Here is a 13,939-nt window from a genome sequence, read left to right as displayed (position 1 = left end):
GTATTTCAGAATACAGCAATTTAACCAGTTGCCAGAGTGTCTGTTTATTGTTTGTTTTACACATTTTTGCCAGATATTATTTGTGTTTGTTTGATTGTTTTTTTTTTCCTAAATTAACGTTGATTAACATCGGAGTTCCTTTCTCCCAAAGAATGCCCCTCAAAGTAACAGTGACACACAAGAATCCAAAGCAGGCGTCACTCCATCACTTTTAACTGGTGATGAGGCATCACTATCAGTGACTGTGAGCCTGCCAGAATACTCAGAGGCCTGTGGTCAAAGGCCTGCAGTCTGCCACTGAGTCTGTAAATTCGCGTTTGGTTTTGTCTAAACCGTAGATGTGCAGATGTCCTCTGCAGGCTCTGTCTGCGGCATCGCCCTTGCCTTTGGGAGGAAAGGAACATGCGGTGGTGATAACAGGGAGACCCCGTGTTTTTGCATCCGACTCGATGTCCTTGTTCCTCATCACATGCCGCACCGCAGTGGAAAGGAGAGCTCGCCATCACGCGCACATCTGAGTTCCATGAATGCTATACTATGATTTCTCCCCCCCCGTGCCTAACCCCACCCCCTGCCACCCCCCCCTTACTAATTGTCATGGAAACAGCACAGCGCCTGAGGGATGCGTGTGGCGACGTGGCGACGGCCCGCGCACGGAGGGGTGGCGTCCGATTTCCTCCCCCGCTGCTGTGACGCAGCGCCGTGGCGGATGACCCCTGTTTCCTTCCTAGAGAAGGGAATCCTTGAGTGTCACGGCCCCGCCCCTCATCCGTGACCTTTGTGCTCCCCTGTGCAGACATCAGCCTGCTCCTCGCTAACCAGTAGTCAAGTTAACATGCTCCTATTAGCTGATGTGTTTTTGTTTTGTTTTTTCACTTTCTTGAATGCTGCTGTTTTGGACTCATCTGTCATACTGCACTGCACTGTATTGGAAAGAGCACCCATACAGGACCACTCTCTCAGACAAATAAGTTGTTACCCTGATAATTATTTAAAATGCACATTTGATTGACTATAATACCTCTTCTAGGTAAAATATTTTGATAATCAACTCAAATCAAATCAAGGGAAAGTACAGAGTACTTACCAAGTCTGGCCGCTCTTGCAAGGCTGATGGCTCATGTGTGCTTGGCTCATCCAAACTTTCCCCGAGTTACATTTAGTCCTAGATCAACCCTAAGTGCCTTTTAATTGATCTGGAGTGATTCTGCTTTGGCTCTTGGCCCACCCCGCAGTCGGTAGATTTACAAGGTCACACCAAAGAGACTCTTACCGAGACGTCAGCTTCATAAGAATCCCATCACAGGTCATGAATAATGGAGGAGAGCAGCGTGTGGATGTTTAGTGTTAGCCCAATGTTTAAGACTCATTATAAGGTGTTCCTGAAAAGCGCCCATATGCTCAGAACGTGTGAGAGCATGGTACGTGCAATGTCTTAAAGTTAAACAAAAATTAATTCCGGCAGACGGCTGTTCTTGTTTGTCAGAGCTGATAATTGCCCCAGCTCATTTTCTGCCACGTGGGATAGAGATGAATTAATTCAGTGCAAAGAACTGCTTGAATTCTCATTAAGGCACATAAGGTCCAAATTAAACACAGCTTCCCTCAAACCCCACCAATCCATTATTTCTGTGTTTCCATCCGGTCAAAGTAAGAGGCAACTCCTGGTAGCTGCATATTAGGTAACTGCATACTCCACCTTATTAGAAAGTACGCAGTCTGTGCCTGTTTTAGACTCACTCATACATACTTGTGTGTACTTGTGCCCACTTACCAGCTCCCTCTTTTTAAGCATACAGCATTACAGAAGCACCACGCCCATGCCATTATCAGGAGTCACCTGTGTTTTGATTTTATTCTGCACAGATGCAATTCCCTGTAGAGCCAGATGGCACATGCAGCTGATGCAACTTCTGTCACAACATTAAAAGACTCAGTGCTCAACACCTCAAGCGTTCAAAGCTTAGCCTGATGGGCACGTTAAACATTAATGAGGTGACATTTTACCCCAGCTCCGAACCTGCAATGGGCTACGGCAAGCTGTTGATCAGCTGCTTCAATGACCTGTGTAGTTAGCTTTAGTGCATTTTTGATACCATGTTATGAATGGGGGCCCTATTGCTCTCTATAACTGTGAGCAAATTATGTTGAAAATTAACCCATTGGTGTCAACATAGAGGGACATATAGGGATACAGAGGCAAACAAACAAGACAGCATCCTCTGGAAGACCACCCCGAGGGGGTGTCTGAGCTGACGGTAGCCATTCGCATTGCTAAAAAAGGAAACAGCTTGTGCATAGTCTCAGCAGTTTTCACGATCCTAACCAGAATTTAATGATTGGAAATATTCCAGGGTGACATCGAGAGTCACTTTATTTGCTGAGTGGCCTTGTCGGCCCATCTTAATATTACATCCTGTGACATTTCCACCGGAGCATCCATTTAACTCAATGTCTGTGGAATTAATTTGATTCTAATTAATGTTTAAATTCTTTATTTGCCGACCCATTATCAAGAGCATATATGTAGCTGGATATCTACTGAAGCAGTTTACCTTGAGCACCCTGCTCAGGGGTAAAACAGCAGTACCCTTACTAGGAGCAGAACTGGGAACCCCTGCTCCATCTCACTACACTCTCCATATCTAATCCCAATAAATGTAGTAACATCATACAGCATAGAAAAAGGTGGAAAAGGTGTATGTGCAAGGCAAACCACCTCAGTATATTCACGGTCCTGAAAATGGAACATTAAGGGTTTAGTGTGCTGAGATATTTTGGATGTTAAGTATGATGAAAGCTTGCACTTATTATGGCCTAACATGCAGATGCTCGCTTAACCATGTTAAATGCAGAGTAGTTCGTCAGGCGCATAAGTGTAATGGAGCAGAAAGTGGTGATTAGAAGCTTGTCTTCAGCAGTCTCCCCCTCCCCCTGAAATATGTGTATGCAGTCACAGCTTTGAAGGTGCAGTTCACAGATAGACTATAAATGTGTAGAAATGAGGAATCATGTTATTCATGGTTTACCTCTGTATTGACATGCGGGTCTCTTCTGTAGGAAAAGCGGCTCTTTCTCTTCAACTATACAAAGGGCAGCTCCACAGGAGCATCACAAATAGCCTTCAAAAGCTGTTTAGATTGGTAGGCTTATACAAGGAAACTTAGTACTGTGGGTTATGTGTAGTCATACAGAAATTAAATATACCCTAATATATTGAGAAATTTGTTGTTTTGTTATGTTTCACAACTAGCTGTTTAAACAGTATTTTTCACAGTCATGGGCTTGATATGTTGGGATAGAAGTATGGTATAGTGGTCAGGGGCTGGGCTTGTAACCCAAAGATTGCTAGGTGGGGCACTGCTGTTGTACCCTTAGTCAAGGTACTTAATGTGAACTGCCTCAGTAAAAATATCCAGTTGTATAAATGGAGAACAAGTTTAAAAAAAGCTGAGTCATTCTGGATAAAAGTGCCTGATAAGCAGCTAACATAATGTAATGCAATGATAATTGCCTACAAACTACTTAGAGCATTTTAGTGCTCTACTTTAGGGCTCCACAATAGGCCTAGATTGGATCTAACTGCAGTGATTTTTGCCTGTCAACTTGAATAACAAAATTAACAAAAGCAAAACAAACAACAAAAATTGGGGCTTACATTTCATGTTTACTCTCCTGGTGCACAGTGGGAGTTGCAGTGTGAAAAACAGTCATTGCTGGAATGTGGATGTATTGGAGGACTGCACCTCAGACAGGACTAATATACAACTAATGATATCAAAGTTAAGTATTGATTAATCGTACATTTAGGTAACTGCCTTGCTCATAAAAATGTGTGAAGTTAATTAATATAATATTTTTTTTTTGCGACAAAACTTAATAAACTCGGCTAGATTGAATGGGAGTTCTAGGCCTGGATTCAAAGAACATTTGCCCTTAACTTTAACTTACAATTCAAAGCAAGTGATATCATTTTTCTATGCAACTGCAGATTCCACTAATTTTGGCACTTGCTGAACTTGCCAAACTGTCCAAAGAAAAACACTTGCACTTAAGTGTGGGTCATAGGTAAGGACAAAATGTTGCAAGAATCTTGGCCTCAGTCTGTAAATATTTCAACAGAATTGCCTCCCCAGTATTTATAGTTGGTGATTGCTGAGCACCTGCATTGACTTCGTATTGTTTTACAACGAGTGGGCAAGTGTAGTTGGTGCTTTGCCAGGTTTGGACTGAGCCATCATTTCTTGGTCCTGGGCATTGGCTGTATGTGCTTTTCCATTTGCTTAGAAAAGAGGACATCTTTCACTGTCAGGATGAAAAAAAAAAATCAAGGACCTTGCTCTTGTCCTTTGACAGCAAGTTACAGAATCACTCTGCATGGAGATACTCATGGACTTGCTCTTACCAAAGCATAAGTTACAGAGGGTGAACATTCATCTCTGGCTGCCATTCCTCAGATACGCATAGCCAGAGCTCAGGAAACGATCAATCCTCTCAGAATTAGCGCCAATGCAAGGGCCAGTGACAAAGGGCCGGCGCCCCACGGGAGGCTGTCGCCCGTGGAATGGCATCTGGATGTATGCAGATGACGTGATCCGCAACACGGTGGTGGCCTGTGGCATTCTGCCTTCGCAGTGGTGTGCAAATGAAAACTTGGTCCCTCGGTGTGTAGAGGTCACCTGATTAGCGGAGCTACGGTGCTGCTGAAAACTGCTTTAGGAGGCATCTGTGCCCTCACACTGTGGTTGCAAATTTTTAGAAGGGGCGTAAAGAAGCTGCAGGAGGGAGATTTCTCTCCTCTGCTTCTGGAATGCACCCCGCAGAGCTTTAGCTTACAGCACCCTCAACAAATAGAAGCCTCTCAGTCGCTGTAAACAATGGTAATGAATGTATCTATCCCATGTCATTGAACTTTCTTTTCTACCAAGGATATGGAAGCCATGAAGAGATCTTTAGCGATCATTGAGTCTAAGATGAATCAGGCTAAAGACTGGCTAAGAGACCCGAATGGGCTACCAGGTAATGTGCAATTTTCCACTGACTCCTTACAGTAAACCCAGAAACTCCTCTCACCTCACAGGAGCCACCAATAACATTTCACTGGCATTGCTATAAGACTCAGCTCAGGAGATGCAAAGTTGGCATTACAGAGATGTTTCAAACGTCTAGGTTGGTCCTGATCTGGGATCAGCTGAGGTCACTTGCTAAGTGTGAAATTTGCCATAGTCTGCCCGATCAAAGCTGATCAGGATCAGTGCCATATCCGTGAAGTGAGCCTAGTTTTCCCTGTTACCCTCTGCATGGCTCTCCCCCTGCCGCCATGACGGTCTGTGTGAACGCACTTTGGCAGGAGACGCTGGGGAGCAGGCAGTGCGGCAGATCCTGGACGAGGCGGGGAAAGTCGGGGAGCTGTGCGCTGGGAAGGAGCGGAGGGAGATCCTGGGCGCGGTCAAAACTCTGGGACAGATGACGGATCAGGTGGTCGAACTGCGCGCCAGGTGTGTCCCTCACAAAGCCAGCCAGTGGAAAGTAAACACTAGGTTTATAGCATGGTATAGACCTTGTATATTGTACACAATCAGAGGTATATCTGATTCAGAAGATTTATCTGTTTGAGTCTTGATTTATTATGTGGACAACCAAATCTGTAAAAGTGTTTGACTGTTCATTTGGCACTTTGTTGTGTATCTCATATATGTTATACATAAAATAATACACACTGGATATAAAACAGAGTGACCATACAGTTCCAGTCAGTTTGGTCAAAAACATTCTTTAATATTTCAAAATTACATGTAAGTACTAATACTCTACTTACTTGAGCTTCAGGTGTAACCAAAGAGGAGCAAAAATTGTTTGGCTAGTTCATTCTTGGACAATGAATGAATGTTACACTTTTCTACTGAAATTTGCACAGAAACGGATTAGGACATCATGACCACACTGTGCATGTGTACACAGTTGTTTATGCAGATACAGGCGTAAATGCATCTCTTTATCTGTGTAATGGAGATGCAGGGACAGAGGGATATCTGTTCATGCCCTACAATAGGAGTTGGTGAAATGCATTGTGGTTGGCGTGAGTGCTGTGAAAAGTGAAAGCGAGCCCCTCTCAGATCAGATGCAGTTCCGTTCAGCCATTAAAGACAAGGCAGAGAAGGCAGATTAAAGCCAGCTGTCTGGCTCGGTAATCACAGACGGCTCTGTCCCCAGGCCAGAAAGCCGCTCTCAAGCTGTGAGCGCTTTAGACCTCATTGGTCTGCAAAATGGAGAAAGGGATTTTGTGAAAGAAGCCTCTGGAGGCCAGGGCGAGGGTGGCTCTTTCTCCAGAGGGAAAGTCAAATTTAGGCTGTTGAAATTGAGATTTAACAGGAGCTCTTGTGAAGCTCTTATGGATTGTAGGTGTGTCAAAATGGTATGGAGACAGGTGAAAATCACTACTGTTACATCAATGTCCATGTTTGTACGTCACTGTTCTTGTATATATGGTAGGTAACATGAAAGTGACTACAAAGGGTTTTGTCAAGTTTAATAATTTATGAATATGCTTCTGGCATAATATTTGCATTTAGATAGCTAGCAGACGCTCTTATCCAGAACAACTTAGAAAGCAAATTAACAAAAGTAATAAGGCCTCATGAACAACAAGCCCACACAGGGAAAACAAAACACAAAACAGCTGAACTTGTGTGCTTCAAACAGTGCTTTGATAACCAGTGCCGCCACACTGAATAAAAAATAATTACAACATCAAAAAAGCAACAACTAGTGTCAAAATGCAATAGTACCCTACTGTGATATATCAGAAAAGGAGAGATCCAAGTGTTTTGAAGGGATAGGAGCCAAGATACAGAGGAGATGGGTATTATTGGGGAAAAACCTTTTTAGCATCCCACCCCCCAGTGTAAATGCATAGCACTGATTGGTCTGTTTTCTTCTACTTTTCCTGTTCCTCCCAGGGGTCAGGGGCCCACGCCCGTGGGTATGCAGAAGGCCCAGCAGGTGGCCCAGGGCCTGGACATCGTCACGGGCAAAGTGGAGAACGCCGCCCGCAAGCTGGAGGCCATGACCAATGCCAAGCAGGCTATTGCCAAGAGGATCGACGCGGCGCAGGTGGGCCTCCTCCCCCCCCTGCGACAGCCACCCTACGGCTCCTTGACGGGTGACGACAGAGTACAGAGACGGAGAAGAGGCTCTGAGCTTAAATATAGCTGTTCCCACTGTGCAGCGGAGACGGATTCATACGCCAGTGCCGATGGAGCGTGGTGACTCAGCCTCTCTGGGGCTGTAAAAGAACCATTTAGAGCCGATAACATCACAGTGGACAGAAATGCTAAAGTTTGACTTCTGTAAGCTGTGGAGGTAATGGCATTACCAGTGGTATTTTCTTAGCTTTTAGTACATTCCCAGGTAAGATTGTTAAGTGAAGGATGAAGAAATTATATTGAAATAATGACATAATAGTGAGACATATGGTGTGGTCTGACCTGTTAAAGGAAGCTGCAGTCTCAGTCCAGTTCTGACTCATGATCTCACTCTGATCTAATTACATAGCTCAGGAGCCTGTCTTGTCCAGGACAACAGTTTTATATTAAAAAAATAATATTATTGATCTTATGACCCCTTCATAATCTTACAGTGTAACCCTGGATTTCCAGCTGAGACCATCACGTAAAGTATCTTGTTCAAGAGTACAGGCAGAGAGTTCCACTAGGACCCATGATCTGCAAGCCCTGAGTCCTGTAGACTAACTACTGCACTGCGTGCTTCCCCTTAACCCTTTTGCACGTACGGTCACACTGGTGTGATTAGAACACTAGATTGGAAAAATTCTAGCTAATGTTAGTTTTGAGGAAACAGTGATTTAATGTTAAAAGTATAGCAAATGCAGCGGTGAAAACTACGAGAAGCTTAATAACGCTAATGAAAACATGACAAACCATGTAACATAACACACACGCTACATAGCATAAAATAAGTTACGTGCAAAAGGGTTAAGAGAGAGAACATGATTTTTTATGTGACTTTTACAGTCACTATTTTTTAATGGCTGAGAAGCTAAGAGACAATCAGAGAATCTAACTGTGATAGTCTCATGCTTTTACCCAGTCAGCCAGCCGTAAGACCATTGCAGCTGTGAGGTGTCTGCACAGTTCTCACAGAGGTTCTCCCTGCGTTTTCCCGTAGAGCTGGCTGGCAGACCCCAATGGCGGCCCAGAAGGGGAGGAGAACATCCGCGCCCTCCTGGCGGAGGCCAAGCGCATCGCCGACCTCTGCGAGGACCCCAAGGAGAGGGACGACATCCTGCGCTCCATCGCCGAGATCGCCGCCATGACCGCCAAGCTGTGCGAGCTGAGGAGGCAGTACGTAACCACAGCCACAGGGGGGTGGTGCCCACAGCTCCCCTGACACATGACACTTATGGATGCATTTGCTAATTAGATATTAATATGACTGATATGGCAAAAGTATGGACCTTCCTTTTGTAAGGTAACAGCTACGTTACAGTAGATGTGACAAATTTCTTGTGCTCCTATCCGGATGTACAAGTGCTTTTATAGTAATTGATACAATAATACTAGAATGATAGAACAATAAAATAAATCCATAGCAGTTAATGAAGTACTATATTAAATGAAGATATAAAAATGTCTAGGGATGGATTCATGAACCATGAGTCCTCGTGGACACCATAATAGATGGAGCTGCCTTGTGGTCTCATTCACTGACTGATATGGGCTATTTCTACAATTCTATCCATTGCAAAACCATACATTAAGCTCATATCAGTCAGCCACTGACAGCCCCACCCATCCTTACCCACCATCCTTACTAATGACCTCAGAGGGACCTCCGCAATCTGGCAACCGGGTGTCTGGCACCCCAAACTGAGGACGCTGTTGTTCCTGCAGGGGTAAAGGTGACACGCCAGAGGCAAGGGCTTTGGCTAAGCAGATCGGAACGGCCCTGCAGAACCTGCAGTCCAAGGTGAACAGGGCGGTGGCCAACAGCCGGCCAGCCAAGGCCGCCGTCAACCTGGAGGGGAAGATGGAGCAGGCCCTGCGCTGGATCGAGAACCCCAGCCTGGACGACCGTGGCGTGGGTCAGTTACCTAACCTTACAGATACATTAAATTATGGTTACTTAGTAAACCCTCGTATCGGGGAGGCTTGCGTACAGTAACTCACCATTTTACATGTTTACATGTAAACAGCAGTACATTTAATAAGTCAGTTTGGGTTAAGCACTTCACTAAAGAGCACATCATCAGTGTCCAGGGAATTGAAGGTTACAAGCCCTGCTCGTTATCACTGGAATTCAACTGCTGCTGGGTCAATACGACGACTTGCATGGCTTCCTTTCATTGGCTCGTGGTCCATCCTGCGTTTCACCTGCTACCTTATGATGAACTCCCTTGTGGGGCTTGCTTATACACCTGTACTTCCTAATGCAATGTAAAATGCAGAATATACAGTAATTAGTACAAGGAGTGAGGGCCAGCGAAATTTGTAAGAGAGAAACTGTACGTTTAACCTTGCTGAAAAGGGCATCCATTTTCCAGTCTGATTTCAGAAACACGCTCTGCCTGCGTTTACCGCTGCGACAGATTGAGACACAGCGGGAGACAAAACTGCATGAATCACTATTACAAACCGTGAAGCAGGAGTTACATTTTTACCATGGATAATTTTGATGGCGCCGAATCTATTTTAATGTGTCACAGAAAGGCTTGATTTTTTTATCTTAAAATGATCATTCTGTCAATCAAGTGTCGTATGTGTGTTGGCAACAGCAAAATGCTCGAAAACTCGCAGCTCATGAAGGAAAAGTGGCGTGTTAACAGAGAAATGAATGACAGGAGATGGATAGAATGATCATTTTAAATCAAGAAATCGCAGCGTTCTTGTACACACAGGTACAGGTGTGTGTACTAGAACAACAAGGTGGAACACCAAGTGTAGGCTACTCTGTGTAGCAGTGATTATCATGCGATTTCCTCTCCTGCTTCAGTCTGCCAAAGCAGCATTCATAACCAGAGCATGTTTATCTTTTTGTATGAATACACAGTTAATAATGTATTTACCTTTCACCCGGGGCTAATCGCGCGGTTTCTGCCTCTACGGCGAAAGCTCGAAATGCGGACCACGCAGCAGAAAGCGCGACCCCGCGGCTGGCAGGAGACGTTTATTGAAACAAGAGTGATTGCCGCGAAGCCACCTAAGCAGACAGCAGACAACAAATATGGATACCCTCTAAGGGAAATAAAAGCTCTCATGCGTTTTGATTGATCTAGCCCGTTTTATGGCTTGTTCAGCCGCTTTAAGGTTATTTTCGGGACAGATTTAATACCGATGCCTAAGTAATGCCCGGCTTTCTGCACTGTAATGAAGGAAGGGGGTAATTTGATGATATTTATATCCCAATAGAGATGACACAGGGGGATTAAATGACTGATTCATCGGTTTGTGACTGCGCTTTTTTCTCAGACGGCGGACCTCCAGTGGCTCGTTAATAGCGAGCTAACAGAGAGATGACGACGCGGGTCGTTTTTGCCAGTCACCTCTGAGTGACTTTGCATCCGAGCGCCGTTGATCAAGGGCCGCTGCGCTCAGTTTCCAGAAGAGCTTTTGCTCACTCCAAACCGCTTCATTAATTGGCCGGGTCACTCAGTTCCATTTTTCTCTTGCTACGTTTTGTTCAACAGTACATCAAAATCACACCCGTGCCCTGTACTGGAACCGTTTCCCCCACAATGCATTGTGGGAAATGAACACATATAATAATATTATTAAACACAGCCAATTAGCTGGTCCAGATCAAGGCAGGGTAAATGACGAAGAAGAAGATCCGTCATGTGCTTGCAGCACACACCCGGTACATTTCAGAAGTGAGTTTTTGACAGCTCCTAGGTAGATTTTTAAATGCTGAGAAAATGGGAGGAAAAAAAAGTACAGAAGAGATGATGCTCTGAACGTTGAGCCGCTCAGTGCTGCTCCATTACAGGCTGATACAGAGAGGGGGTGTCAGTGTGGTAGAGAGTAACGTGCCGAACTGCTTTGATGAATCACTCAGTGTGAAGACCACAAAGGCTTTGCGAGAGACAGAAAGCGAGATGAAAGAGCAGATTATTTATTTATTTAATAGCAACATCATACATTTATGCGCTTCACAGAAGCCCTGATTCACTGAATATACATAACTTGAATTTCATCTATTACACATTGTGCCACAGACCAAACCAGTCCTTTAAAGGTCAACAAGACAAGTTCTCTGAAGCGACATCAGTAGGTTATTTCACAATGGTCATTTGTGCTGTATGCGCTCACTGGACACTTTCTGAACTTGTTTAGGTGAAATGCCTCGCTGGTGAGTAAATCGGCTTTGAACTGGCCCTTGTGGCCACTAGTCTAGTCCTCTGCACACCATTCTGCAGTCCCACTCCAGAAACCTTAACGACTATCTCTCCCCTGTGTCCACAGGCCAGGCTGCCATCCGGGCATTGGTGGCAGAGGGCCGGAGGCTGGCCAACGGCATGCTGGGCCCGTACCGCCAGGAGCTGCTAGCGCGGTGCGACCGCGTGGAGCAGCTGATGGTCCAGCTAGCCGATCTGGCAGCGCGGGGCGAGGGCGACTCCCCACAGGCTCAAGCCGTGGCCCAGGTCCTCAAAGAGGCACTCAAAGTAAGACGCAAGGCACTCCATTACCATGTTGTAGTCAAGAGCTCCCCCTGCTGGTTACAAAGGGACCCTTACGCGGGATGTACAGATTTTATACCACCAAACTGACCATTTCAACCACCAGGGAATGTTCACTGAAGAATTGTTTATCATTTCTCATGTATGTGAAATTAGAGCTTGAAATGAAGTTTAGTGTTGCTGGAAACGGTCAATATGTAGAAGGAAAGTATTAAGTAGGAGAAGCTTCCAGTCAATGGTCATTAAACATTTGTTATTTAACTGTTTGGAGTGTCCATCCAAGTGCTGGATTTTACTGGGTTTTATTTATGTATTTATATGAACACATTTCTAATGTAGACAGCTGTACACAGTGTCAGCATTTTACCGAGATCTACAGTAGACCTTTGGGGTTTTTTTGTGATAGCTTTTTTTTGTCATTACATTTTATTTTGCCTTGTTTTACATCATCACATGCATGCGAGCACATTTTTTTTTCGTCAGGACCTTAAGGCGAAGATGCAGGAGGCCATGACCCAGGAGGTGTCAGATGTCTTCAGTGACACCACCACACCCATCAAGCTGCTGGCCGTGGCGGCCACTGCACCCCCTGAAGCCCCCAACAGGTCTGAGGTCAGTCCTGCGCCCCACTCCCCCACTGCACAAAAACACCAACATGGCTGGCCTCATCAACATCTTCCACAACACCACTTGTTTTGCGCTTTTGAACGTGTCCGGTCTCCCCAGGTGTTCGAGGAAAGAGCCGCTAACTTTGAGAGCCACGCCAGCAAGCTGGGCGCCACCGCAGAGAAGGCCGCTGCCGTGGGAACAGCCAATAAGAGCACGGTGGAGAGCATCCAGGCCGCGGTGAAGTCAGCCAGAGAGCTCACGCCACAAGTATGTCAGAGTCGCCCACATAACTCTCTGTGTATGTGTGTGTTTGTGCATTTGTGTTTGTGCATATGAGTGTCAGTGTGTTTGGTGTGTATGTGTGTACCTATGTATGTTTATGTTCAGATGTGTGTGTGTGTGTGTGTATGTGTGCTTTAGTGTTTGTGCATGTATCTGTTTGTACTGCTGAAGAGGTTGTGGTTGGAATGTGACTACTGTATCTGTTACCAGCAGGAATTGACACCCTTATGACCTTTGCAGTTATAATGGATTTCATACATAGCTGAAACATCTGGCCTGCCTGTTATTGTTTTGGAAGATGAGAACTGGTATGAAAGCCTTCCCTGATGTTTATGATATTCATATTTAGGGTGAAGATATGCGTAACTTGCCACTCTGTTTCAGGCATTTGGATAACTGTGGATATGTAAGCCTATGTATAAATGAAAATACATGTATATACATTACATACAGATACATAATACGTTAAAATGTTGACACCCCTGGTATAAAGAGATAAAAAGTGTCAGTCAAATATTTTGTAATTATGAAGCGAAAGCAGTAAATGAAACACAGTGATTTATTTCTGAGGAATTTCAGTGGTTTGAAACACTATATGCGGTTATCACAAAAGTGCAGTCTCTGTCTCCGCTGAGGAATTGGAGTTAATTAAATCCAGGGCAATGGAAATTGAATTTCATTATCGACTGTGTTTTGATTTTAAGGTGGTCTCTGCCGCTCGTATTTTGCTGAAGAACCCCGGGAACCAGCCTGCGTACGAGCATTTCGAGACCATGAAGAACCAGTGGATAGACAACATTGAAAAAATGACAGGTGAAAACACCCGTTGCTATTACCATGGATAGTATTTAATGGGGTGGTGTCAGTTAGCTAATCAATGTCAACTGATCAAATATGCAGACAAGAAGAAAAGATACCTCTTTGGACTTCATCTCAACTCCCCAACCCAGTTATAAGTCAGCTTTCCCTTACTTGTTTGATCTTTATATTTCTGTAGGGTGTGCTTTATTGCTGTATTACACATTTGAATTCATGCACTTGTTTTGAATTCACTGTAACACATATGAATTTGTGTCATAGCACTGTGTGAGGCACTGGCACCTTGAATGTGATTTGTTGTTTTCACCATGTTCTGTTGTTCTTTGCAAGTTGCTCTTGTGATCAGAATCTTTTAAATGTCTAAATGTAATTTATATGAAAGTTAGGGCTTATCGGAGAATTAATATAATGATATAATTATTGTCTGATATATCTCTGCACGTATTACACATATATTTACACAGAGTTTGAAATTAATTAAAATATTTCTGGAACAAGTCACTAAGCATCTGAAAATTAACTCCAGGGAAAATA

The 13,939-nt window shown here is 44.4% G+C and overlaps 1 protein-coding gene across 4 annotated transcripts in view; it reads left to right on the top strand.

Moving 5' to 3' along the window:
- The window catches only part of LOC118789727 (vinculin-like), a 51,094-nt gene that overhangs the window by 24,451 nt on the left and 12,704 nt on the right, over positions 1-13,939 (top strand). For 2 of the 4 annotated variants that reach the window (XM_036546299.1, XM_036546297.1), the window contains exons 7-15: positions 4,929-5,019; positions 5,351-5,498; positions 6,960-7,113; positions 8,188-8,363; positions 8,913-9,103; positions 11,481-11,680; positions 12,179-12,307; positions 12,422-12,571; positions 13,291-13,399. In XM_036546299.1, coding sequence (XP_036402192.1) covers positions 4,929-5,019; positions 5,351-5,498; positions 6,960-7,113; positions 8,188-8,363; positions 8,913-9,103; positions 11,481-11,680; positions 12,179-12,307; positions 12,422-12,571; positions 13,291-13,399 — 1,348 coding nt within the window. Of the gene's footprint in view, positions 1-4,925; positions 5,020-5,350; positions 5,499-6,959; positions 7,114-8,187; positions 8,364-8,912; positions 9,104-11,480; positions 11,681-12,178; positions 12,308-12,421; positions 12,572-13,290; positions 13,400-13,939 lie in introns of all 4 variants that reach the window. The other 2 variants (XM_036546298.1, XM_036546295.1) reach the window with 1 other exon arrangement.

Source organism: Megalops cyprinoides, chromosome 15 (genome assembly GCF_013368585.1).
Source record: "Megalops cyprinoides isolate fMegCyp1 chromosome 15, fMegCyp1.pri, whole genome shotgun sequence".
NCBI lineage: Eukaryota > Metazoa > Chordata > Actinopteri > Elopiformes > Megalopidae > Megalops > Megalops cyprinoides.
The sequence above is the reverse complement of the archived record's forward strand: the minus strand, read 5'-3'. Positions and strand labels throughout refer to the sequence as shown.